General features: G+C 34.3%; 1 protein-coding gene across 2 annotated transcripts in view; it reads left to right on the top strand.

The window, feature by feature from the left end:
* Positions 1–25,948, top strand: part of LOC113498830 (calmodulin-binding transcription activator 2) — a 200,407-nt gene that overhangs the window by 151,328 nt on the left and 23,131 nt on the right. For both annotated transcript variants that reach the window (XM_026878972.1, XM_026878971.1), the window contains one exon: positions 10,909–11,044. In XM_026878972.1, the coding sequence (XP_026734773.1) occupies positions 10,925–11,044 (120 nt within the window). In that variant the 5' untranslated portion in view covers positions 10,909–10,924. The remainder of the gene's footprint in view (positions 1–10,908; positions 11,045–25,948) is intronic.

The following is a 25,948-nucleotide window of genomic DNA, read 5'->3' as shown; positions in this document are numbered from 1 at the left end:
AGTGACGTGAACCAGTTGGTGAGGATAATGACGACCTTAACTTGCGTAATTTTTTTTTGAAGAATCACCCAATTTCGTTCTCGATATTAAATCAAAAATTTATTTCAGAAACGATGTTCTCTTCCATCTTACATTAATACCTACCTAAACTATGTAACAATCGTAACTACTTACAATAACAATCGTAACTGAACAATAATAAATTTAAAAATGTATTACTTACCTGGCTGGGCACGTTGGAGTACCTTGGCACTGAAAACTTACTTAAAGTAGATAAATGATCCTATGAACCTAACACCTCTCCACACACACACACTCGCACACGCACACGCACACGCACACACACACACACACACACACACACACACACACACACACACACACGCACCCAAAACACGCTGAACTCATCAACATACGCACGCAGAATTAATGGCTTCGCATGTTTTACTTTTTACTTTTCAAATTTCATTTAATTTTTAAATTACCTTGTTTTTGTTTTATTATATCTTTTCGTTTGAAAATTGTACCTCATCGTTTTGTTGTTTAAGACAAAGGTAATGGGGGAGGATACTGGCTCCTGTAACACAGTGTATACTAGTACAGGAGACAGGGAAATCAACCATATTATAACTATGTACAATTGACAAATAAAGAATTTATTATTATTATTATTACTTACAGTACCTACCTACCTGTAATTTGTTCTCGCTTATCGTATACAATAAAGAGTATTCTATCTATCAATCTACCTACGATAATTACCTAACTGCAAACACTTCAAAAAAACAGTACCAAATAACACTGTTAACAAAGACTGTGATAAGTCGGTCTTTCATTAAACGTTGAATAATACCACTACAAATCACGCAAAATTTTGTAGAAAAAAACAGGATTTTCTCATGATCACCATATAGACCACATCCTGTGACACCCACCCTTCATTTCCCTATTCATTCCTTACCTCCCATCTATCTCACCTCACACCTGCATCTACCATTACTCCATATTATCAATTCTGTCCCATCAGCAGAGCCGGGACAATTTATCTGCATACCAACAGCGTTCAATACGTATTACAGTAGCACCAAGATCTATTACGACTGTATGCATTGCCGGTCGCTAATTGATATCGTTCAGTTGAATTTAGTGGTGTCGGCGAAATTTTGTTTAACAATTACAGGAGGACGTGACTGTTCAAATTTGTTATTTTCGGTAAATAAGAATTGATAGGCGTGTTAGTCGCAGTCAATGATGCGTATTATAAGTTCGGTTCTGGTGGTAGAGATTTCCACGCCGAACCGACGCTCAAAACCCGCGTAATGCAAGCATTTGTGCCATCAATGAATGGTTGTTTTGCAATATTTTTTATGTCGTACGTTATAACATACATATTTCAGCGCAATTGCGTTAATACTCTTTTTTATCACCTACGCCATAAGGTTTCTTGCAAAAACTGAAACAAATTCTGAAACAGTTTTTAATAAGAAATTTAATTAAACAAGATATACCCCACGAGACGACCAAGACAAATGACAAAACCATCTCCATAATCAAATCCGAATCATACATAGAACAGCAATAACTCATACTCCGAAACGACGTCACTACAAAACTTAACAGAAAAGTGTAAAAATACATTTTTCATAATTAAATCGAAATCGGAACTAAGAAGTTGAGTAATTACACGTTGAATGAAGTGACTGTTCGAGCTAATGGGCTTTCTTTGACTAATGATCATACTTTTTTAATACAGGTACAAATGGCTAAGTTAATTCTACCTTCGTAGTTGACCGATCGTTACGGAACGAATTAAAATAATGCTTCGTATTATTTTTTTTCTTCTTGGTGGTTTTCAATTGGCTGAAAAGATTTTTTTGAAATATAAAGTTCTGATTCTTTATTGTGACACTGTTGCCCGCGACTTCGTCCGCGTGGTTAGAAGATATAAGTTATGATTTACCTATATCTGCCCTGTTTTTTCCACATTTTCCTTTGTATCTTCGCTCCTATTAGTCGCAGCGTGATGGTATATAGTCTAAAACCTTCCTCGAAGAATGGTCTATTCAACACAAAAATAATGTTTCAATTTGAACGAGTTGTTCCTGAGATTAGCGCGTTCAAACAAACAAACTCTTCAGCTTTATATATTAGTATAGATAGATTACTATAGATAAGAACGCGGTTGTTAAAATTGTTGATGGGTAAAATAATTTATATTTTAATATATGATTCTAGTTTTATGTTAGAATCAATATTAAGAAGTTATTTGTACTAATATGGTTGTTCTTGTAGGACGTAACTAGTATTTTAAAAAGTACCGAATAAATGAAGTGTTTTTTTAATTGTATTTGGATACTCTTGTATAATATTTGAAATAATGTTGCTTATTTTATGGTTAGATGTAAATTATACTTCAGCAACCAAAAAATATTACTGTCTCAGCAACAAACAACCTCTTTACATAAAAAAACCCGTCAAGTGCGATTCGGATTCGCGACACTGAGGTTTCTGTATAAAAAGGCTAAAAACAAACAACGTGTTTAGGCGACAAATAAATTTGGGCGTACTTACTTCAAAATAAAAATCGTAACATTCACTGCTAAGCCTCTATACTTATTAAATATAATCTGCTGTCAACAAACTTTGTTGTTATACCGACAGCAGAAATACATAATCTGTAAAAAATCTACTGACTAGCTATCACGGTTCTGAGATAGAGCATGGTGACTGATGGATGGATGAACAGACAGTCCGTTTTCGGTTTAACTCTTTAGGTACGGAACCCTGAAAACATAATAATTAAACAAGCAGGTCATATAGGGCCACAAGTGTATACCTGGCCTTATTTCTTGACAAATTACATTAAAGGATGAGTCAGCTCTCCGTACGGTATTTATATGAAGTAGAATTTCAGATATTAAGGTCGACGTTAGATTATTTTAAGGGAATTTTGTTCGTGTATGCTTTATTTGACATCAAATAACCTAGATTTTATAACGTTTAATTACAAGTAGCGAAGGTGTAATTATTTCTACACGCTTTTGATGGATGTGTTATTAAATGGTAACTAGTTATTTGTAGAGTTAAAAGTAGGTATTATTAGCTCTATCAAGAAAGAGATAGAAAGAGAGGGAAAGGACAAAATGTTCTAGGATAAAATACTTGACGGCATAGATTACCGAATGGTTGAGGTAACCGCCAAACATCCTGTGTGCGACCCGCGTAGGACAAGCCCTTGTGTGATCCACGGATGCTTGTCCTGAGTCTAGGGGCCGCAGTGGATGTGACTTGAATATTTGTAAAACTGTGTTTATGTTATGGTCATTCTCACATAAAATATTGGGAACGCATAACTTTGAAAACTTCCTCCTGTTTTTTCAGATATCCAATAATTTGCGTCAATTTTTACTCAAACATTATAGTTCATAATCACTATTCCAACCACCCAACCCCAGAAACATGTCAAATAACCTCTAAACCAATTACCCGTATTCCATCTTGTAAAAACGAGGCACTGAAAATAATTTACATAATTCACCCCCAATTAAAGCATACCCCATGCATTCTTGACTGCAGGCGAAAAGTCATCGCTCAAGCTAAGCAGGTGCTTAAGCAATTACTTAGCAATAAAACCCAAGTCGTAACTCTACGTTAGTGCTTAATTATGACGTTGGAACACAAGTCTTTATTAACTAACTAGATTAAGTTCTGTTCGTTAAGTATTTGTTTATTTTATGCTTTTGTTTTCGGACTATTTGGATTGATGCTTAACATACCCATTGATATTGTCGTGGTGGCCTCGCGTTTCTATGAATGGATTTGTATTAACGAAGGCAGGTTCGATCCCAAAATATTCAGAGTACTGATATGACTTTTTCATAGTATTAGTACTTTTTGAATTATTCTAAGACAACACTGTCAAACGGTGAAGAAAATCGTGGTGAAGCAAAATGAGTTCCAAATATTTCTGAAATAGAAAACCCGCAATGAGCCAGCGCCATGATTTAAGCTCAAGCCTTCCTTATACTTGAAGAATTCCTATGCCTTGCAGTGGAAAGAGTATTATACTCATTGCTTAAATATTTATCTCAAAACTCAATATTTCATTTGCACTTGACATGTTAATTTACGAAGTTCCTGAAGATCGTAATAATGAAATGGGTTACAATTATGGACCCCGTCGTGCACTGCAGGAGAAGGTGAGAGAAAGTAGCATTATTAAATTAATTATCGAAGGTAATTAAGTAGTTAATGAGCTAGGTATTTAATATAATTTTCATTTTATTCATAAACGACACTTGGTAACGATGTTTTGGGTAACTGCATACATCTGGGCCCCAATTCCGCTTTTTACAATGGACGATTAATGAATGGCAATTGGATTAAATTTGACAGCATTTGTATTCTCCTAAGCATTTTGCAAAAAAAATTGTTGACGTTTTTAATCGTCTTAATATTCGTTTCTCATCATCAAATTAGCCTTTTCTCAACTATGTTGAGGTCAGCCTCCAGTTTAACCACCTTAAGCACTATTATCTTCATTAATGTCCCAGCGCAATAGAAATCTTACTAAAAGTGACAAAAAGCTCATAATGCAGTAAAGGCATTGACATTTTAATTAATCTCAGCAATGATTCAGTAATACGATTGATAAAAAACATGGCGTCCTTTACTGATGTAAAAAGTATTTCACATTTATTATAAGGGTCCTTGAAGAAAAGTTAAGTGGATTGCTTCATTGCTCTTCTGCCAATAACAAGCAAGTTTACAATATAAAATGATTTCAGTACGTGACACTGATCATATAAAAGGCATGAATGTATCTAAGCGCGATAATAAGGTTCTGCTAGCTACTGGAAGATGTATATTTACGTGTCAATTATAACAAGAAAACTCTTTCAGAGCAAGGTGGATTCGCCATACTTTGAGTTATGTAGAAAATAGGAAAAAGAAATAAAAACAAATTTAAGACCAATCGTAACCTGGATTCTTTTTTTTTTGGTATCATTTAAATCTTTTTTTCGACTTATTCTTATGTTAATCCAAATTATAGGCCAGTTTGAAAACACCACTTAAATCGGACCGCAAAAACAGCAAGTCTAAAAAAGAAGAATTCAAAATGAGAAAATAGGTCTAACTTGATTCGCGAGTTTCATAATTGTCGATCGTCTTTTAAAAAACGAGAACTAATGAACTTTTCAAATCAGACACTTTCCGTTTTAGCTTTTTTTTGCCAAGCGAGGTTTGGTTGTTTTGTCGAGTTTCGGTTTTGATAAGTGCTTCTTTTTGAGTCGATAGCAATTATATGGTGCCGGGGTACAATTTGCTCAAATGGTTGTAGTAAGAGAACGAAATTATGAAAGTTTCAGGATTCAAAATGTTTTTTTTCCTTACTGAATATATGTAACGCGTTATTATAGCCAAAAAATACTAGCCGATTTCAAACGTTTTAGTATTTTTAAACCACAAACAGAATCACTCATTCTCGCGGATTTATTTATCGATTAAAAATTTTGACAGTTGTGTTGAAACTGTGTACCTATCTATTTGTGTAATGTTCTTGTAAAAGTGCTTGATTGACAGCCTACTTAAAAAGCCCGTATCAAATCCAAACTTGACCAGACTAAAAAAAAATCCTACCCACATGACAATACATTCATTCACACACCAAAATTGATTCGTTAGTACACAATAAAAAGCGGACATTACAACCAACGACTATATTAACGCTATCGCACTACGATCGCTAAGGTATTCGTACGTGTGTTCACATCGCGATCGCATGACGTCGGAATGCAATTAATGTTCAATATCTGTGTTAGCTTGTATCTGGCGTGCAACGGGCTTTTTGAACCATTTGCGCCTGATTAACCTAGCTTTAAAATGTTGCTATTTATTTATTTTTAATTGTTTTCATGTAGGAAAGTAACGGTCATGTGTGTGTGTACATTAGTGTACTCTGATTATATTATGTAACGATTTCTTGTGAAATTTTTCTTTGTATCAACTTAACGTGTAGATAATTAGTTTTAAATATCAATAAAAAAACGAAAAAATTGATTTAGGTAGTGCTAAATTGAGGTTATTATTAAATGATGTAACGGTTTACTCACGTGTATCGGATCGCGAGTTCGACTCGCGATCCCGCCGCGTCTGCTCATGATTAAGGACTCCGGTTGGGTCCGAAACTAGTCGGGCTACCCCGATAAATACGCGTGAGTAAACCGTTACATCATTTAATAATGAATCAGTCTCACGATAGTTACTATAAAAAAAAAAAATTGAGGTTAACTATTAATAATAAATACTTTTATTAATGCTTTTAAAATACTTTTATTACTATTAATAAAAAATTAAATAACAAAGTAAAGTTAAAACAGCCACCATGACAAAGTCTCATATCATTTTACCTAATACACAACACTCTAATTCAAGTGACTACTATATTAATATTTTATTTTAACCTCCTGACACGATCATAATATCATTCCATCTCACTCACTTTACTAGTGACTACGTCTATCTTTTGTCTCCACCCCCGGACAGACAGAACCTTGGGCGGCAACTAGTTTATAGAACTCGGCACGTTATCGTTGCCCGGTGCATTTCGTGCGCGAATCACATAACTCCTTAGTCACCAATTGAGTTATTTATTAGCTATTTCACAACTTCAGCGTTTCGTAGTTAGGCCGCGGTAATTTTCGACGTTTTTAAATTATCGGCTCCGACCGAAATAGGGATGTTATTCGGTAGGTGATTTATTTGTGCTATCGGCCTCCAACATGCGATAAATGAATCGGTATTGCCGTTGTTATGATTTTTGAGAATTTTTATGACCTCATTATTGTAACTTTGTTGGAATTCCGCTTTGTTTTGTAGTTGTTTTTCGTTTTTGCACGCTTTATTGTCTGTGTATTGAGTTATTGATTACATTTTGTGCAACATTACAACTTTTTTGGATTGCCAGTTCTTTGTTCGCGGTAGTTTGTATCAATTGAATTAAAATTGTTTGGACATGTTATTATGATAGATAGCATCTATTTGAGATATTTGTTGTAAAATTTTGTACATTCAGATTTAATTGATGTTGTTCATTGTGACATACTTAACAAATAATTGTGCTAGCTAGTTAGTTAATGACTGCACGGATAGCCAAGTGGTATATACATATATCTAGACCTATGGGTCGGCACGTCGTAACATATATTCATTACGTATCGCAGGTTCCATCTTCGCGTGGAACAGGCGTTTGTGCGATACACTAATTCTTGTTCTGAGTGTCTTTGAGCATGTGTGAAACTCATTATTAAATGATGTAACGGTTTACTCACGCGTATTTATCGCGTTCGCGAGTCGAACTCACGATCCCGCCGCGTCTGCTCATGATTAAGGACTCTGGTTGGATCCGAAACTAGTCGGGCTACCCCGATAAATACGCCTGAGTAAACCGTTACATCATTTAATAATGAATCAGTCTCACGATAGTTATTATAAAAATATGTGTGAAACTCTCCACGATATTCTGATTCAATTTATTAGAAGTCGTTTTTTTTTAAAAGAGAAATCTGTTTACGTAACACATATTTGCGCAAGTTTAATTAAACTCCGAACCAAAAACAAAACCCAACGAACTACTAAAACGTTAACCCTAAAATGAAAACAAACATAAAAGGTGCTCAACTTCAAATCGCATTCAGAATCAGTGGAAGAACTTAAAGCGTTGTGAACGGTTAGCGAAAAATTATTTGGAAAATCACGGCTCACGACTCGCTCTTGACAAATTGCTTGCGGCTGACACAGGGTTGCCTCGCGCTTTCAGACTTCTGGGTATTTAAAACGCATATAATCCTTAACGGTGATAGGGTTGGCAGTTTTGGTAGAAATTTAAGTGACGTGTGTTTTTGTGTAGGTAAGGGTTTTTTATGTTTGCTAGTGAAAGAAACGGTTCTTTTTGTGTTGGAATCTAAGATCCTTTATGGGCTCCTAATGTTTTTTTTTCAACCAATTTATACCATATTACATAAGAATTAAGGCTTTTGTGAGAGGCTTGTTACCGAACATTTGTAAACAAACTAGGTTTTATTTTATAAATATTTTATACTAAAGTTTTTCGAACCCGTAAAATAAACAGCTGAATATTTTGCAGGAAAAACAAAAAAAAAAACAGAAACTTAATACCAGGAAATCCCTTAAAAATCCGTAACTTAACACCGGGGTATATCTCTTTCTTTTTGTGACAGCCCTATTCTGCTCCTACAGCCGACTATTTGTCTGGTTTACGTCGCTTAAAAAAGCCACGGCCCCGTAATTCCGGTGTCCCGTATAAATAAATTCCACTGTCTTATCCTCCATTAATTAACATGCTATATGCGCCAGCCTTTACAAGTATTTATTATTCATAATTTTGTTTAAAATTTGGCCTGAACATTCGCAAACAAGGAATTACTGGGGACTTTTGAGCGGTGATTTCTTGTTTATAGTTATGATGGGATTTGCTTATTACCCAAGGGAACTTAACTCAACCGAAGTTTTGTTTATTAAAGCAATAAAAAGTAAAATACATTTATTACTTTACAACCGTAACTCAACACTTATCTACTAATCCAAAATCTACATAAATCCTAACAACAAAAAAGATAAAAATTGCAAATTTTATTCAAATCTAACATTTAACATTCGATAGCCCTTGACGGATAACCGCTGCGACTTTTCGTCGAAAAAAAATCGCAACTAACATAGATCGTTGAGATTTATTCGTTCAATAGCGATTTATTAGTCGTCGTACTCATGAATTTGACGGGAAGCTTGTTTTTGTCGCGTTATAACGTATGGCCCTGACGCACAAAATACGGTCGAGCAGCGATCGACGATTTTTATTGCTTAAAATAAATAAAATTGCATCAATGAAATCTGTTTTTGCTGTTATGGATGGGTTAGCTATGGATGTGTGTTTTTTGATTACGTGATTTGTGATGGCAAAAGGAGGTGATTATTACTTAGTTGAGCTTTTTTCTTTGTTTTGAGTTATCATTAATTCTGTAACGTTTGTTACGATGTTGTTAATAACCTTGTATGTCATTTAATATTCTGTTTGCTTATTGGCAGCTGTTATGCCTATGTCATATATATAGCTTACTTCTCGATATAGAAAGCGTAGTATACTCTTACTGATTTTATCTAAACCGGCAAAGCAATTTACCACGGACATTTTTTGTGTGTTGTTTCCTACCTACAGTGTCAACAATACCCGTCAAATAACACGATATCTCATAAACCTGGCATTTTCCTACTAAATTACAAAATAGAAAAATTATATAGAATTACTATTACTCACATCTGAAGTCAAGATAAACGACGTTTCTGATATTCATAAAGGATCCATCGTGCAACATAATCCTTTCCTTCACAATATCTTTTAGAAGGCATTTAATCTGTGAGCCACACAGCTTTATTGCTTTTAATAGAGTCGGTGTTGTCTCTACGTGCCTTTGACTGGAGACAACGCATAATCGTGGTTTCGAACTCTACCAGAGATCTATAGAGTTTTTATGTGGAGGGCACTGTTCTTTTTTTTAATTATTTTGAGATTATTTGGCCTGTGAGGTTCATAGATGAACTACAGGTGTAGATAATCAAGCTTCAAATGATGTAGAGACACCAAGCATGTCCCATTAATTTCTTCCATGTGAACTCTTTTTGTTTTTTTATACTGGTTAAAAATAATACTTTTTTGTAATTCTTTCGAAAATATACTTGAGTATTAAGATATACCTCCAAATTTCATTACAGTCTGTCAAGTAATTGTTCAGCAGTAACAACCAACCGATCACATTTCAGTATGGCCACCTCGAGATATAACATGACTTTGATAACTCAAACATCTTAACTTGAGCAATAAAGTGAAGATAACTGTTCGTTCCCGAGGCGTCCAACAATTTACAACAATATATCAATTAGTAGTTTTGATTAATTGTCTGAATTCTCAAGTATCACAATTACGAAGTTAGTGACGCTAAACGGCAATTTATGTTCTTGGATAGTGATTATATAATTATTCTATGATTTGATTAGATTTTAAACATCTTGACTATTGCCGCAGATCCTACTAATTCTACTAATATTATAAATGCTAAAGTTTGTATGTATGGATGTTTGTTCCGCTTTCACGCAAAAACCACTGAATGTATTTAGACGAAATTTGGTATACAGATAGCTTATCTCTAGGATAAATTGGATAGTTTTTATCCCAATTTTATGTTCCTATGGGATCTCTTCGATTTGTAGCGCACGGACCCGCGGGCAACAGTTACCCATTCCAATTTAATTAGTTGATTAAGTATTAAAGGCGCCAACTAGACTTTTGCTATATATCCATTATTCACCGTACCTACTACGGGTTTAATCCCCGCATCATACAAAAAACAGGGCACAAACAAATATTTGTTCCAAGTCTGGGTGTACTTTGACATGCCCATTGAATGTTTGTCAAAGAGCCCTCAATATGGGGTGACCATTTTAGGGAAAAAGTCGATGTCGATGAAAATGTGACGGTTAAATTTATAATTGGATTTATTTTCGTCAAAATATTACTATACGCGTACACTATAAGCTTGTACTATGGGGAGTAGTTTCCCTATTGTGGAACTAAGACAGTTGTCGCCATTGTGGAGACAAGACGATGCATTGTACACCGCGTTATGACTCCTTGAACAAACATATCTATCAGTATTAAAAAAGAATCGTATTTGCAAGCATAAAACAAACGAAAAACTGAATTCAAACAACTGCAGTACAATCGAACAATAATTGATCAGATGATGACAATTTAAATATAAGTACATTATAGTGCTGATATACTGAACCTTAAAAATAGAGTATTTAATAAAATAGAGTATTTCTTCTTTCCAGGCCAAAAAGCGGCTCAATGCTGCTGTACAGTCGCAAGAAAGTCCGTTACAGGAGAGACGGCTACTGCTGGAAGAAGAGAAAAGACGGGAAGACCACCAGAGAAGACCATATGAAGCTCAAGGTCCAGGGGACTGAGGTAAGTGTTTATAACTTTTGTACGAGCACACTAAGTTTTGATGAGATATATGTCTCGCGATAACGGAAATGTTATTAGAATGACTGGCAAAGGATGATCAGACGCGTAACGATATTGCTCAGGGTGTCAGTGCGTAATTGTGTAACTATTATAATTATGGTTTTCTTTCTTATAAAACTGGCATTATATCTTTAAATACTTTTCTACCCTGGTCACCTTTTATTTGACCTGATCTCAATTATTTTCAGCCTTGTAAGTTTATATTTCAGTTCTCTATATTTTTTAAATGGAATTACATAAAGGCATAATGTTTTCTGCCCTACTTAAATTCATCGATTATCAATTTTATTCTCACTACACAAATTACGAACATGCCAAATAATAAAACCCACTCTACATAAACAGCTCACAACCTTTTCACACATCGAAAGCCGAATCCGTTCCAAAACACTATTAATAAAATTTCGTTTGTCGGATATGACTCCGAAGCCTTGAGGTCACGCCAAAACAGACAGACAGCATGAGCGATGGCAAAAAGGGAAATTAAAGAAAGCAAAATTGCGGTTTAGCTGTAAGCGGTATTTGGAAACTAGATTCTGAAGGCTTTCAAACCGGTTTGGAAGCTTCGAAAAGTAGGTTAATAAAAGTGTTTTAAAATGAACGAAAGAGTGTAGTACACTTTTGAGTGTGGGAGATAGGGGTAGAGAAATTGGGAGGTGTAGTGCAGCGGTTTGTAGGTATGCCAATTGTTTATTGCGCATTTAATTACAGTAATGTTGTTATATGATTTATGGACGAATACTAAAACCACATCCGTTAAGTTTTAAAACAAAATGTAAATGAATATTTTTGAAGATAAAATAAAATGTCTATTGGGTTCTCTAAAATGTTTATTACTTACAAAGTATACGCCGCAAACAAGGCGCGTTGACCTTTTCTAGTTGAGTCCCCGTAAAATGTGAAGTTTCTATCATACATTCAAGATGCATAGCCCCACAGCGATGCTTATGCATCTAGTGTTGATTATACACAAGAAAACGTTTCTTAGCTTTTCAAAATGGCGGAAAGGAGACTTTTGAACAAAGAATTTTTATCTAAAACATGTTACCACTGGGACTTTTCCAGTCGAGTTTATTTGCGTTATGACAATCTTGGTATTACAGGCTAGAATAAAGGCAATGTAGTTATTTTTATTGCTTTTATTTTTTTTAATTTTTTATTATTGAACCAAAGATTCTGAAAAAACTTGTTTATGTAATTTTACGTAGCCTTTGCTACGTCGTAGCCACTGATTGCTACACCAGAGTGCTACGCGTCGCCTGCTTACCACAATCTGATCATTCACATCAACGCTATTGTCTGACATGATTTTAGGCAAATTATTTATCGTTTCATGTTCTGTTTTATTTATATACTTATTAATGTTAAAAAACATAGTAAATGGCATGCAAAATCCGTTTAAATTTACCTGTAACAACAAAAACATGATCGGACATGTCTAGGCCGAGTCGTAAGAGTCAACAGCGTGTAACAGGTTAATGAGGTACTCTGCGCTATGGACTGAAACTTGTCGCTGATTACCGCTGGCCTTTTGTACCCATTGCTCTGATTGCGAGGGTTAAACAGATAACAAAGTTGTTTTCAATTCGTTTTTTATCTCGATCGAGAGTTTTCTTGGGATTAGGAAGTTTTCGTGTAAATCTTTTAGAAGATTTAATTTAAGGAAATATGCGTGATGCTGTGAATTTTAAGTTTTGAGAAGTTTTAAGTGTATTTCTTTACTTGTAGCATTAGAAAATAATACTGACAATTTCCGTAATATATTTGACTTTCTCATTCAATATTCGATGAAATTAAACTAATTCAAATATTTTTTCATCGAAGCCATGCAATATTTTAATCAAAAAGAAAATCCATAACAAACCTTTGTTAGCAGAAAAACATGAAATAGGAAACTCCGACTGCGCTGAAAGTCCTAAACTTTTTCAGCAATTACTTCAGTTTACGTAATAAAGCCTTAGGTGTCGGTTTCCTATGACCTTCACATGAAAAATGGATATTCTTAAGTAATTACCCTCTTTTTGGACTAAAATCGGTTTCTGACTTTTGTTGGATTTGCTAGTTTTTAAATTATTATGAATGTTGTAATTATTTTGAGTAGTGTTCGGTTGATGCGTCATGTATGAAATTACATGAAATGTATATTTTTCGATCAAAGGTATACATATCGATAAATAGTACACGTGATCTGCTCTTATCCGAAAAAAAAAATACTTTTCGTGTTTTTCTTTCGTTGCTGAAAGCTAAAGTTGTTCTTCTAGTTATTTTTTTTACTTTTTAGTCCGGAATTAAAGAGAAAAATATTTTTAAATTTGTTAAATTTGAAATAGTTTTACATTCCTTTAATTCGATTTACACACCGAAACCCAAAATCACTGCAAAAAATGGAACTGACAAAACTGTTTTAAACATTCTTTCCGTACCTGACTAACGAATTCTTACTCGCATTAAATAAGAAGTTTAACGAACTCATTATACAAACGCAAAGACTTTTAAATAATTAAAACTTTTGTCTTTGTCGGTGAGACTTTTGACTATCGAAAATAAATTCTTTAAGTTTCGTCAGTCTAGTTTCAATTACATAAATAAGGCAATACTTGGTAAGTATACTTACAGTCAGATTAAAATCCCGCAATTGCGTGACGATTATGAACTTAGTGTAAGTCCTTAATTTTTAATTAATTAATTTTGGACTGCAGGGATAGCCCTTTGTTTGAGGACTCCACAGGATGTGTGAGCATGTAACTTGAATATATGTGGAATCCCTCACGACACAAGGATTAAACTAAATTTAATTAAAATATTCAGTGCGTGAGACGTGTTATCAAAAAAACAAAACTACTAATGTGAAAATGTTTAGAAAATATTGAATGCCTATTATGCAAAAGAGTCAAACAATGTCCGTTTCTTCTCCCCAAGCGAGTGTAACAATGAAGGCTGGTTATTATAAGTTACAGATAACTACGTTACATAATTGGGCAAAGTTTCAATTATCAGACATCAGACGAAACCCTTCCCCGCCATACAACATTAACAAACAAACAAAACTAAACAAAATCAAATAAAAAATGTAAACCAAACCAAACATCAGACATCAACCACAATCATAATCGATACAACGGAAGCACCATGTATAAATCCCGTTCACAAATACAGGGTGATCCGGGGCCTGATGAATAAGTAAATGGATCTGTAGCAATTAAACGCAGGACGGGACGGACGCTAATTGCCCCGGATAAATGTGGTATGGTACATCGGGATTTTTTTAATTTGAACTCTGTTGCTTATAGTTATAGGTTTTTGAGTTGTTCGTCAGGTCTGTTTTATTAATTTTGGTAATTCTTGATACGCAGTTCGCGAATGAGGGAAAGGGTTAATATGGGGTTTTCTGTATGTTTGAATGAGACAAACGTATTTGTGAAGTAGAAGGGTGTTTGTGCTTCGTTTGATATACGTGTACGCATTACTCTATTTTTTGAGAATGTTATATTGATTCGCAGTAGATTGAAAACTGGTAATCGCTCATAGAAAACAAGTAGTATCTTGTTAGACATTAGGCTTCTTCTTTTTATGGGATCAAATGATATAATATAATTCAAGTAAAATGACAAAAAAAGAAGCTTTGAAGCCTTTTTGAAGTCAGTTGTAAATGAGGAAGAAATATTGAACTAAATTTTGTCATGTCAAAATCTGTCTATGAATTAGGTATGATTTTTATTAGATAATCAGTGAGATGTGTCAGTCTCAGTTTTTGTGAGATGACGTCAGATAGAAAGGTATGGAAGTAGAAGACATGTTGCGCCGACCCCAAATAATAGTTGGGATAAGGGCAGATTAATGATGATGATGATTAATCAGATCGCTTTGAATTTGAATACATTCTTCATTAACAGTTACATTTAACTAACTAGAACTTAAAGTAAATACGTAACAAATTCTAAACGGCAACTAAAATAACGTCGCTACAGCCAAATAGTGCCTTAATAAAGCTGTTAATAGTGGCGGGTGACTTATCTAGTTTAGCCACAATACAATCTTCAAAGACTAAACTCGGCGGCGCAGGTACAGCACTGGCCTAGTGCTTTTTGCCCATAAACAAGTGACAGTCTAGAGTTGCGTGCCTGCCTTATGCGGGGCGCAAGTTATAAGCTGCCTCACGCCGTGTTCCAACTTTTTGTTTTGCATACAAGAGGTATTGGGCTCGGAAAACAATTGATGGTCGGTGGAAAAGAATGATGTGACGTTTTTTTTCTTCAATATCTCTTCGGCTTCATTTCTGATGTATTTTTTACTCCTGAAATGTTTTTCGTTCGTTTTAGTTTCACTTACATAATATTAGGACTTTTTTAACGAAATGGCTGACTAGTTAAAGGTTTTTCTCTGGTTAATTAATGTATGACCATTTTTAAAAGTCCTATTTTAATGTCTGAGAGAAACTCCATATTATTTATTTCTTAAATGTTTTATATCTCTCATGTGACTCAAATCTTTTTCAGTAATTGTTTAATTAAATTCTTCACAGAATGCTTCTCATTTGTTAAGAAAAACAAAAATCTATCTATCGGCTATTCGCTATATCTTTTTATACCATTTCAAAATACTTTCAAACGTTTTGTGTTGTTTCTAGGTTAGATTATTTCATGCTAGCGTTACAAACTATCGCTCATGCACTAATTACTATTGGTATTATGTGGGTCATGGCAACATTTGTACTGGACTCATGACTTTCGTGATATTTGTTTTGCAATACACGGTTATTAACTAAAAAGTTTTAAAAGCTATTCCTGAACTCAATCTTCTAACATTATCATCTAATTATCGGATATTTAACTAAATACATTATTTTACGGACATAAACAACCACTAATGCATAGCTTAAAAAAAAATTGTAGGAATTTGTGTAAGTTCTCAATGCTTCTTGTGACGCAAATCGTTAATCGCTAACCGATTTCAGATAGATTTATAAACGTTTTACTCCCAATATCAGAACGAAACGATACCAAAGCATCTGACCTCTCTCTTTTTTCTATACATTGATTTCATGTTACACCACATATTTTAAACTAGCTGTTGCCCGCGACTTCGCCCGCGTGGTTAGAAGATATAAGTTATGATTTATACATGCCCTGTTTTTTTCTACATTTTCCATTGTATCTTCGCTCCTATTAGTCGCAACGTGATTGTATATAGCCTAAAACCTTCCTCGATGAATGGTCTTTTCAATTTGAACCAGTTGTTCCTGAGATTAGCGCGTTCAAACAAACAATCTCTTCAGCTTTATATATTAGTATATAGATTATACTCGATAAAGTTTTTCAACACGATACTTATTAAAATTGAATTCAAATCACAGCCGACATATACATCCCACCTTACAAGCCCAAACTTTTCAACCACCAAACTTCCAAAGAAACACGTACCAAAATTATTTAACAGGCGGAGTTGACATGACCGCTATTCGCTAATTACTTTTGCCGCCATACATTGGCGGGGTTCCAAGATGGCTGAAGCTACAAAACACTATGCCACGGACCAAGATATCATACTAAGAATAAGTCCAGTTTACTTGTAAATTAGTGTTTATTGAGACTCGAAGGCGTTTCGTAGATATTCTAGAATGCAAATGAGGTATGGTTTAGGTTTTCGTGCCACGTAATGGATGTTTTTTAAGCTCATCGTTTTGTTGGATATGTGGGTTTTGAACGGTTTTATGTGGGTCAAAGTAGTGGTACGCCAAAATAAATCATTACGCAAGAAAGAAATACAAATCTGAAGGTTAGATTTAGAAATTTTGTGGACATTTTAGGAGATTAATTTCAAAAAGATAATGTAGTCTAATGTCACTCATACGAGGTGAAAAAACAGTTAAAACTACTTTTATGTCACAAAAATTCCCTTTTAAATGTCCATAAAAACCGCCCAAAAATTCAGATATACAAGAATTGCGTCCAACTTTCAATATGTTCAAATAAAAATTGCTGCGTACATTTTTATAACAATTTCGACGGGCCGCAGGTCCGGGCGTGGAATTTAAATAAAAAAATCGGGAATGAATGAACAATAGTATATTAAAATAAAAGTCGGTCTGTTGTACAATGCTTCAACAATTTCGCTGGGTTCCGTTCCAGTTCGTTACACCGTATAGACGATAATTTGGACGATTTTCTTTAAAAACTCCGTTCTCTTTTTGTAATGGAGTTTGTGGAGGCTATTTTTGGATGGTTATGGTTTTTTAATTGATTTTTAGATCGTCGGGTTTCTTTTATATACCTGATTTCGCTTATTCAGGACGATTTTTTTTTAAAACGATTTGTTAGAACTTTCTATGGTCTTTCGCATTTCAGACAATAATTTTAAAAAATCTATTGCAGTTCACTAAACAAATATGTTCCTGTGACAGCAAGATCTATTAATTTCTGAAGAAAAAAGCAGTTCTTAGAATTCATTGATTTTCTTTACGTAATGAAGTACGGTCTCTTGGAGAATGTTGGCTCTAGAACACCTGAGCTAGCCTTCAGGTTACGCTGCTGGACAGTGATAGGCAAGCTTCCTGTACTCTCAGCCAAATACAATAATACCTACGTTAAGAAACGGGCTAAGAACCTTATTTGTACAGGAAATGATAATAATGAATGAACGCTAAAGAAAATTTTCTACCTGAAACGGGTATCAACATGTCATTCATATAAAAAAGCTTTAAAAACAAAATATATCAAACGACCTACTTGGTTTGTCTTTTAGTGAACGAATAAATGACTCATAAGATATTACATCTAATTAAACGGTTTATCCTATTGAGAGATTTTTGCGACTCTGGATGGCAGTGACAATATATTCATATTATACTTCTTCTAAAGACCCGAAGCCGAAGACCATGGTGAACCTCTATAATTGATGAATGTTCCTTTTTCAAATGTGAGAATTCATTTTTAATGATTAATACATTTTAATTAGCAATGCCGCACCTCGTGTTTACGTGTTAAAAGTCTAACAAACACGTCAAAATTAAAATAAACAAATTTTGATGCACTTATCTTATTTCGAAATTAATGTTGGACGAAATAAAGTTGTTTTCATGTATTTGTGTAGCTCGTTAGTTTGTGCATTCTCGTGCCACGTTTAATTAGGCATTTTCTTTAGTCTGAAACAATTTTTAACACCCCTATTCGAGTGACATAAAAGCTTAAAAATAATAGAGAACATTTTCGTATAGAATTTGCATACCAAATAATAATGATTAGATGTGAAACCATTAATTTCGTAGATTAACAAGGTCCACTATTTTGCATAATTTAAAATTAACAATCAAAATTTATTTATAGCACCAATTTAACTTTTCGCTTGGCTGTGCCTTAAACGTTTTGGTATAAGGTTGGAATTTGTGTGTTTTAAATGCAAACATAAAATTGCAAGGCCACATGCAAGGCGCGCCGTTTTACGTATTGTTTATTCGACCACAAGGCTGGGGATAGACATGCAAAACGGCCCATCTGGCCCGAACTGGCCTTTGTATATAGGCCAATATTTTCCGCTACACTCGTGTGTGCGAGACTTTATATTTAAAGGGAGGTTTTTTTATCGCTATGTTAAAGCGGGGAAAAATAATTTGCGAATGTTTAATTTTATTAGACTACATAAGTATTTAAATAACAGTTTCAATGAACAACAACATGCATGGAAATGCAAATAATGTGTTCAAAATAATAGAATAAAAGTAAACATTGAGACTTTGCTTTCGACAAATCCTGAATTTTAGACTGACATAATAAACGTGAGAATTGACAACAAATCTGAATGATTAAATATTACAAAATGTATAATTAATTACACTATCATTTTTAATATGCTTCCAAAAAGGCCTTCAAACCCCTCTTTACCAACGTACTGAAAACACATGCCTCCATAGAACAAATCAATCGGTCGTTCGGCATTTGTTTTGATGGGATAGGTACGTTGGCTCGCTCCCAGCCCACCTCACAATTACAAATGTTCGCCGCTTTCCCTAAAACTCGCTGTAAAAATTTGATTGCCACCATTATGGCTAATGCACACCGAATGGAGATTGTAGTGGTCTGTGAATATGCTGTGATCGTCTTTTGTTTGGTCGATTTAAATTGAGTTGTAAAAACTAGACTGTATGGGTAGGAGTGTGTTATTGGTCACGCTAAACCCGCTGCGCGCTGTGTGAAACGTGTCGCGTGTTTGATCTTGGCGTAGGACAGGGATGTGCTATGAAAACTACTTGTGCTGAGCTTTAGCTACAGAAGCGGTCTTGTTTTTGTAAAAAAAAATAAAAAAATAATACATTGAGAAAAAGTCACCCTACTCCGTAGACGTCATGTGTTGTGTTTACGATTCTCAAAGATTATAAACGTCGCCAAAATGATATTTCTATACGATAACGTGACATGTCGCTTATAAACACTTTCGAATTGTCTAGATAGGATTTCCACATTTCTTTTGTTTTATCTTCTTATTTGAAGTCAGTCAGTAAGTCAGTGGTACTTGAATGATAACTAAAAGGATATTTTTGACCCGAAGTCTGATATTATATTACGCCGCTGTAAAGAAATGAAATGCTAAGAGGAATGTACATTTTCCTCCACACTAGGACAGTATGAACATGAAAAACTTAAAGTCAGTATTAGTATTGGCTTTGCATGCAACATTGCATGCAAATCAATTATGTCGGCTCTTCAAGAGAGTGGCAACTCATGGTCAAAAAAATGGAAAAAATAAAAACTTTCGATTGCAGTTAAAAATTTTCATAAACAACCATTTACCCTATAGTTAATATTGAAGGCTAAGACACTTGATATTTTCATACAATTTTTGGACAAATTTTCGGAATTTCCGATCCAGATGTTTCGACACTGTAAATATCAGAGTCGCTCAGAGATTCGACGTTTATTGAACCTCCACGTACCGCGAATAATTTTGGAAACTTTCAACCCACTTCACAGTAATCCAACCCTGAAGAACCCGACAACCCGTGACTGTAATCCCGGATAGGATCCCATCCTTTTTTCTCTTCCATGGATACCTCTAAGTATGACTGCTTGTTAGGCCAACATCCTCTTCACCTAATATCCAAAAAAACCTTTCTCCTTGAGATGTATGTAGTTTGACTATCATAGCCTGTATTTGTATATCAGCATTTTGAAATACGTTGAATCTACATATGCCGTTTCATCACGATAGTCTTCAACAGTGTAAAAATATGGGTTCAAAGAAAACCTTTCCTATCCACCAGATTCTGAGCTGTTTAGTAGAATTCATTACTTATGAAGTTCTTTTAAAATTTACAAAAGTCATCGCAGTCTATACTTAAACGAATCCACTCCAACCAGTTTAGAATTTTGACCCAAATTAGAGTAAAGTCATACATAGAATTTCGCAACTAAGTTAGGTTATTTAAATCAGCATAACTTATGCCATTTGCATAGAACCTAATGTTGTTCCACATGCGATGAAAGTGGTCGTATTAAGCGCAAATTACACACAAAAGCAAAATAATTTACAAGATGACACGGCACGAGAGAAAATGGGAAACTCTGTTTAAATTGTAGGCGTAAAACTAGAGTTTACAAGGCAAAATACCTATATACATAATTATCCTTGTCCTTTATTCTAGCTTAAAATTGTCATATGTTCATATCTTGAGATATCATAATCGATTTAAAATTTGGAATGATCTGGTCCTCAAAAAAAAACTTCAACTTGGTTACAGCAAAGAGGTCTTAGTCTCGCTTACTACGCGTATGTAAGACCATTATACTAGCAAGTAAATAAGTATTACATAAAAAGGCACGAACTACCAGTCATTTAGAAAAGTGGAGCAAACAGAAAAACGAGGTTTCACTTATTAGTTTTAAAGCGGTTTTATGCTAATCCCATTTGACGTACCCACATCAGTATGTAGAAGTTTTTAATTCGTCCAATCTACGGATGCATTCGGCCGTAAATGCGCTTCGATAAACTGAACTGTGCCGATCGTTTGTAGATTGGTTCGAATCTGGATTTCGCCGGTTCGTGCCAGACCGAACTGGATTCGTCTAGTTTTCACCAGTAAAAATTTAAGGAGGGGTTTATCACGATTTATTTTATTTCACGTACGCTTTAGGGTATTGGGTTTTTGATAAAATAAATGAAGGATCGATTAGATCGTATTTGTTCGGAGTGGTATAAACTTTCTGGAATTGAAAATTCTAGGCTATAACGTACCGAACTTCGTTTATTTATTACGGAATTACATATTTCGTTTAAAACTTATAGCTCTCAGAACGTTAACTTAAATTCAATTGACAGCTAGAGCAAGGTTTATAAAGCTAGCATAAACATAATCATCTGAGTAAAATGCATTTCAGGCAGAAACACTGATTACCAGTATAGCCAAGGCTAGCAAGAGAAAAAAATCTCGTAGCTTAAAAGTATTAAAATTTTCTTATTAAAACTTACCAATTTTTGTTAAATCCTTACTTACAATTTACAAGCATGCCAAGCTCATTTCCAAATCACCACAAAATTTTCAGTGACATCGTAAAACACGTAGAAACTAACACAAATAAAAGCTTCAAACCGGATTCGGAATTTCAAACAATATAAATTTATGTGGCAGCATTTGTCTGGAGATTTAGGTTAGGTATATTACCTTCAAGTCAATACCTTCGATATGGTGGCATGGATTCGGCGGCGATCGTAAAAGTCTAATTCACTCACGAGCAGTCTTTGTGCGGATATTAGGTTGCGGTACGAGATAAGAGCGTCAAGCGATTTTATGTATCGGTGGAGATTTTAGTGGCTCTGCTGTAGATAGAGCTATAGATGACTCTATAGCTGAAATACCTATATCTGGAATAGGTTAAATTTCAAATTAGTCATAGTCGATAGTCACAATTTGGACTATTTAAGGTCACGTTTATAGTGAAAAGTCTTGAATTTTATGGTTTTAAATTCAGATTTAAATAAGAAGACCTCAAGTAGACTCTTGCAAATTTTTTATATGGTTATGAAAAAAATGTCTATTATTAACTAATTTTCCAATTTGACGTTTAGGGAGTACACTGCAATACATTTATCGTAAATTGCGTCAATTTGTGTAGAAATTAAAAAGGAAAATTTTCAAAACCTAGTCCAAAAAAAATTTAATGTTTTCAAATCGCTGTGCCTATAATTTTGGACCACTTCGCCTTGAGTCCGGATATCCCCTCCGAAAAACCCACTACAGAGCCGGTTATTGGCTCGAATGGTCTCGCAAAAATACGATTCAACGATATAGCTACCGATTTAGATCTGAATGCCCCGACTATGGGTCCAGTTATACCCGGATATACGGATGTACCCGGATATTTGATTGAGGGCACCGCAAAGTGGGGTGATGAATTGGTGATGGCGATGATGGCTTATTATGGGTTGTCTGAAAATATTTGGGATGTTTTCACGATCATTTGGGTCGGAAAAGGCCCTTGGAGAAGTAATTTTGAAAGAATATAATATAAATATTATGGTTATTTGAGGTTTACGCAAGTCCATTTATTCGTGATAAATTACACTGGAAGTTTGCATATGAGATGACTCGTCTTTATGTTGGACCGTTTTAGTTTTATTTTATTAATTTAATTGGCCTTTTATGATATAGGTATTAGTTGTTTTTTTGCGACTACGCCAGCTTAGATCTATAAAAGACAGTTAAAAGCTGCCAAAAACTGGTAGATAAAATTATAGAACTAGAGACTTTAAGTACTTATTTCCAAAATCTTATATGGGGAAGAACGGGCATGGAAAAACTCTAGGAGGCAAACAACGTACAGACACACCAAACGTATTCACATGCTTTCGCTTTTTTAATACTAGCTGTTGCCCGCGACTTCGTCTGCGTGGTTAGAAGATATAAGGTATGACTTTTTCTTCGCTCCTATTGGTCGCAGCGTGATGATATATAGCCTAAAACCTCTCTCGATGAATGGTCTATTCAACACAAAAATATTTTTTCAATTTGAACCAGTAGTTCCTGAGATTAGCGCGTTCAAACAAACAAACAAACAAACTCTTCAGCTTTATATATTAGTATAAGTATATTAGTATATAGATGCCAACGATATCTTCGCTACGTTTCATCGATTTTTAATTTCTCGCGCGGAGATTTTAATATTACGATAACTCATTACCTATTCACTTTTTTGGTGTAGTGTAAAAGGCAATTTTGTTCTATATTACATGTATAATATATCTAATTTATTTATTTGGATAAGGATTAATACTGTATTGTTAAAAATAGGTTCGTAAATAACCCATAATTTTACTGTATTAAGAAAACACATAAAAATGGTTATTGTGGGTTATCCTTGGAAGATAGACATATACCACCGCGGACTTTTTTGTAGATTTATTAAAGAGGTACAAACCCGCCATACATAGTTTTGTTGTAACTCAAAAGGTTTTGGCAGCGTTCTCGAGGAAAGCTCTCGAATGGCTGAATTTTTTCCGACATGTTTAACTAATATCGTTGTAATATTGTCAGTTTACACAAAACCTAAACTTATTATACACTAAAACCTTCCTCAAGAATTGCTCTATCTATTGTTGAAAACCGCATCAAAATCCGTTGCGTAGTTTTAAAGATTTAAGCGTTCATAGGGACATACAACATGACACATGACAGAAAAAGCGACTTTGTTTTATACTATGTAGTGATTAGTGTGTTAGTAATACCTTCCGTCACGATATTTTTAATCATTCCTTCTGTGACTTTTCCCATTCTTAACAAGCTACAATTCTTAGAGACAAAAGAAAGCTCAAGCCGCATTTAGCTTAGCCTAGATAAAGCAAGACGTAAAGGACGCATGAGAACACTAAGTTACTTAATTGAGACAGTTAAAGTACTTTAACTGGCTTCCACATTACCCTTACACTCAAGTTATGTAATTATTTAACTTTAGAGTAAATGCAAACATGGTTAAATACTTGTACAGCAGTTATAAGGTCTTGTGATTTTTGTGGTTGATATTTTAAATTGTGTTTTTGTGTGTAATTCTTTTAGTATCAGTATTTATGATTTGTTATCCATGACAAAGAAAGGTCGCTGGAGGGGACTGGATGCGGAAGGCGGAGGACCGGGTGTTGTGGCGTAAATTGGGAGAGGCCTACTATGATTGGCTGATTGATTGATTGATTGATTCATGACAAGTTTTAATCTATCCAATAATTAAGTAGTTTGTTCCTTGCTAAATGATAACAAAAAAGAATCTTATATAGTTCACCACTGGGCTCAGGCCCCTTTCCAAATGAGCAAAGTTTGAAAATTGATCAGTGATATTAGGAAAATATTTTTTTCTACAATATGAGTATCTAATGCATCCAAATAACGAATGATACTATAACTGTCAACTACGATAGTGAAAATTTTATTTTCTCTGTTGGTCAAACACAAATCAAAATGACAAGAAAATTCCACCAAAAAATCGTTAACGTCAGTCTCCTCTATGCAGTTAATTTTAGATATACAAAGTCACAAAAATTCAGTAAAAATTCCACATATGAGCCGTAAATGTAAGTTGAATATTCCGAAAATCCAGCTTGGGACTCGTTTTTATATGTCGTAAATAAAAATGGTAGCAACAAGCAAAGGCGTTAGTACAACGATGGCAAGTGATCGCAATGCTGCCGACTCACCACGTACCACGTACGCGCAAGAAACGCTGAATAATACATTTTGTACAACTGTGACCGTTGAGTGGGGCTATCTAGGGGCTAAGTGGTAGGCGGTAGCGAGCGATGAGTTTAAGTGTACGATGAGAATCTATTTGTACTATTTTTTTTTAATAATTGCCCAAAATACCAGTTCCAGATAAGTTTTTTGTAATTAAATCTTTTATACAATATTTACATATGAAATCATTTAAACTAAAAACTTATAACCTTGCCAAAACAAACGAAATGGAAATTTTATTGAAAATCTTATTCCTACTTCGACAGCTGATCTTGTTCAATACCATACCATATTGGGCCATAATTATCAGAACGATGATAATAACAACACAAATTGCATTGCTAGTAATTACGATTAAGTTAATTGTCATTCACCTAATTAAACAAAAGGTTAATTACTTTCAGATAATTTATTTGATAACCTGGTAACACTGATAAGCAATCACACAATAAAATTGAGGTTGGTAACAATCAAGATAACTCGAATATGTGTGTTTATGATTACCCCCAATTGCAAAAAAAAAAGTATTTTAATAACCCGGCATTTAAAAAAAACAATCAAATCCAAACAGAATTATTGTTAACTTATCACAATTTTAAAGGAGATACTATTTTTTTTTTTCAAAAATTTATTTCTTGCCTTTAGAAAGATTTTTCATCTCAAATAATAAAGAAAGTTATTTAACACCGTTAAAGTAAAATAAAAAAGAAGTCATAAAGGATAAATAAGTTATTAAAGTATTGAGTATAATAACTCAATACTTTTACGTGTTATAACACAAGTCTATAAAACTTATCAACCGATCTCCATATTTCCGCTTTCGCTTATGACTTCGCCCACCCTTGTGCACAGAGAGGCTTTTCTACCAAACGAAGTTAGTTCAGGTGCCAATTCTAGGTCGAGCTTGGTTAGCTTAGTTTTACGACATATGTGCTGTATTTTTTTAGTAAACTAGCAAATTTCAAAATATAGTATCGTTATTTTATAGGTTGAATGTCTGAAAATTAACTGTCATTGTTTTATAACGTCTTAATTCAGCTACGTATGTGTAATAGTTTTGAAGTAAAATTAATCTTTACTATCTATACTTCTATACTTACTAATATATAAAGCTGAAGAGTTTGTTTGTTTGTTTG

The sequence above is a fragment of the Trichoplusia ni genome, chromosome 11, assembly GCF_003590095.1.
Source record: "Trichoplusia ni isolate ovarian cell line Hi5 chromosome 11, tn1, whole genome shotgun sequence".
NCBI lineage: Eukaryota > Metazoa > Arthropoda > Insecta > Lepidoptera > Noctuidae > Trichoplusia > Trichoplusia ni.
Note: the sequence above shows the minus strand (reverse complement) of the source record. Positions and strands in the feature narration are given on the sequence as shown.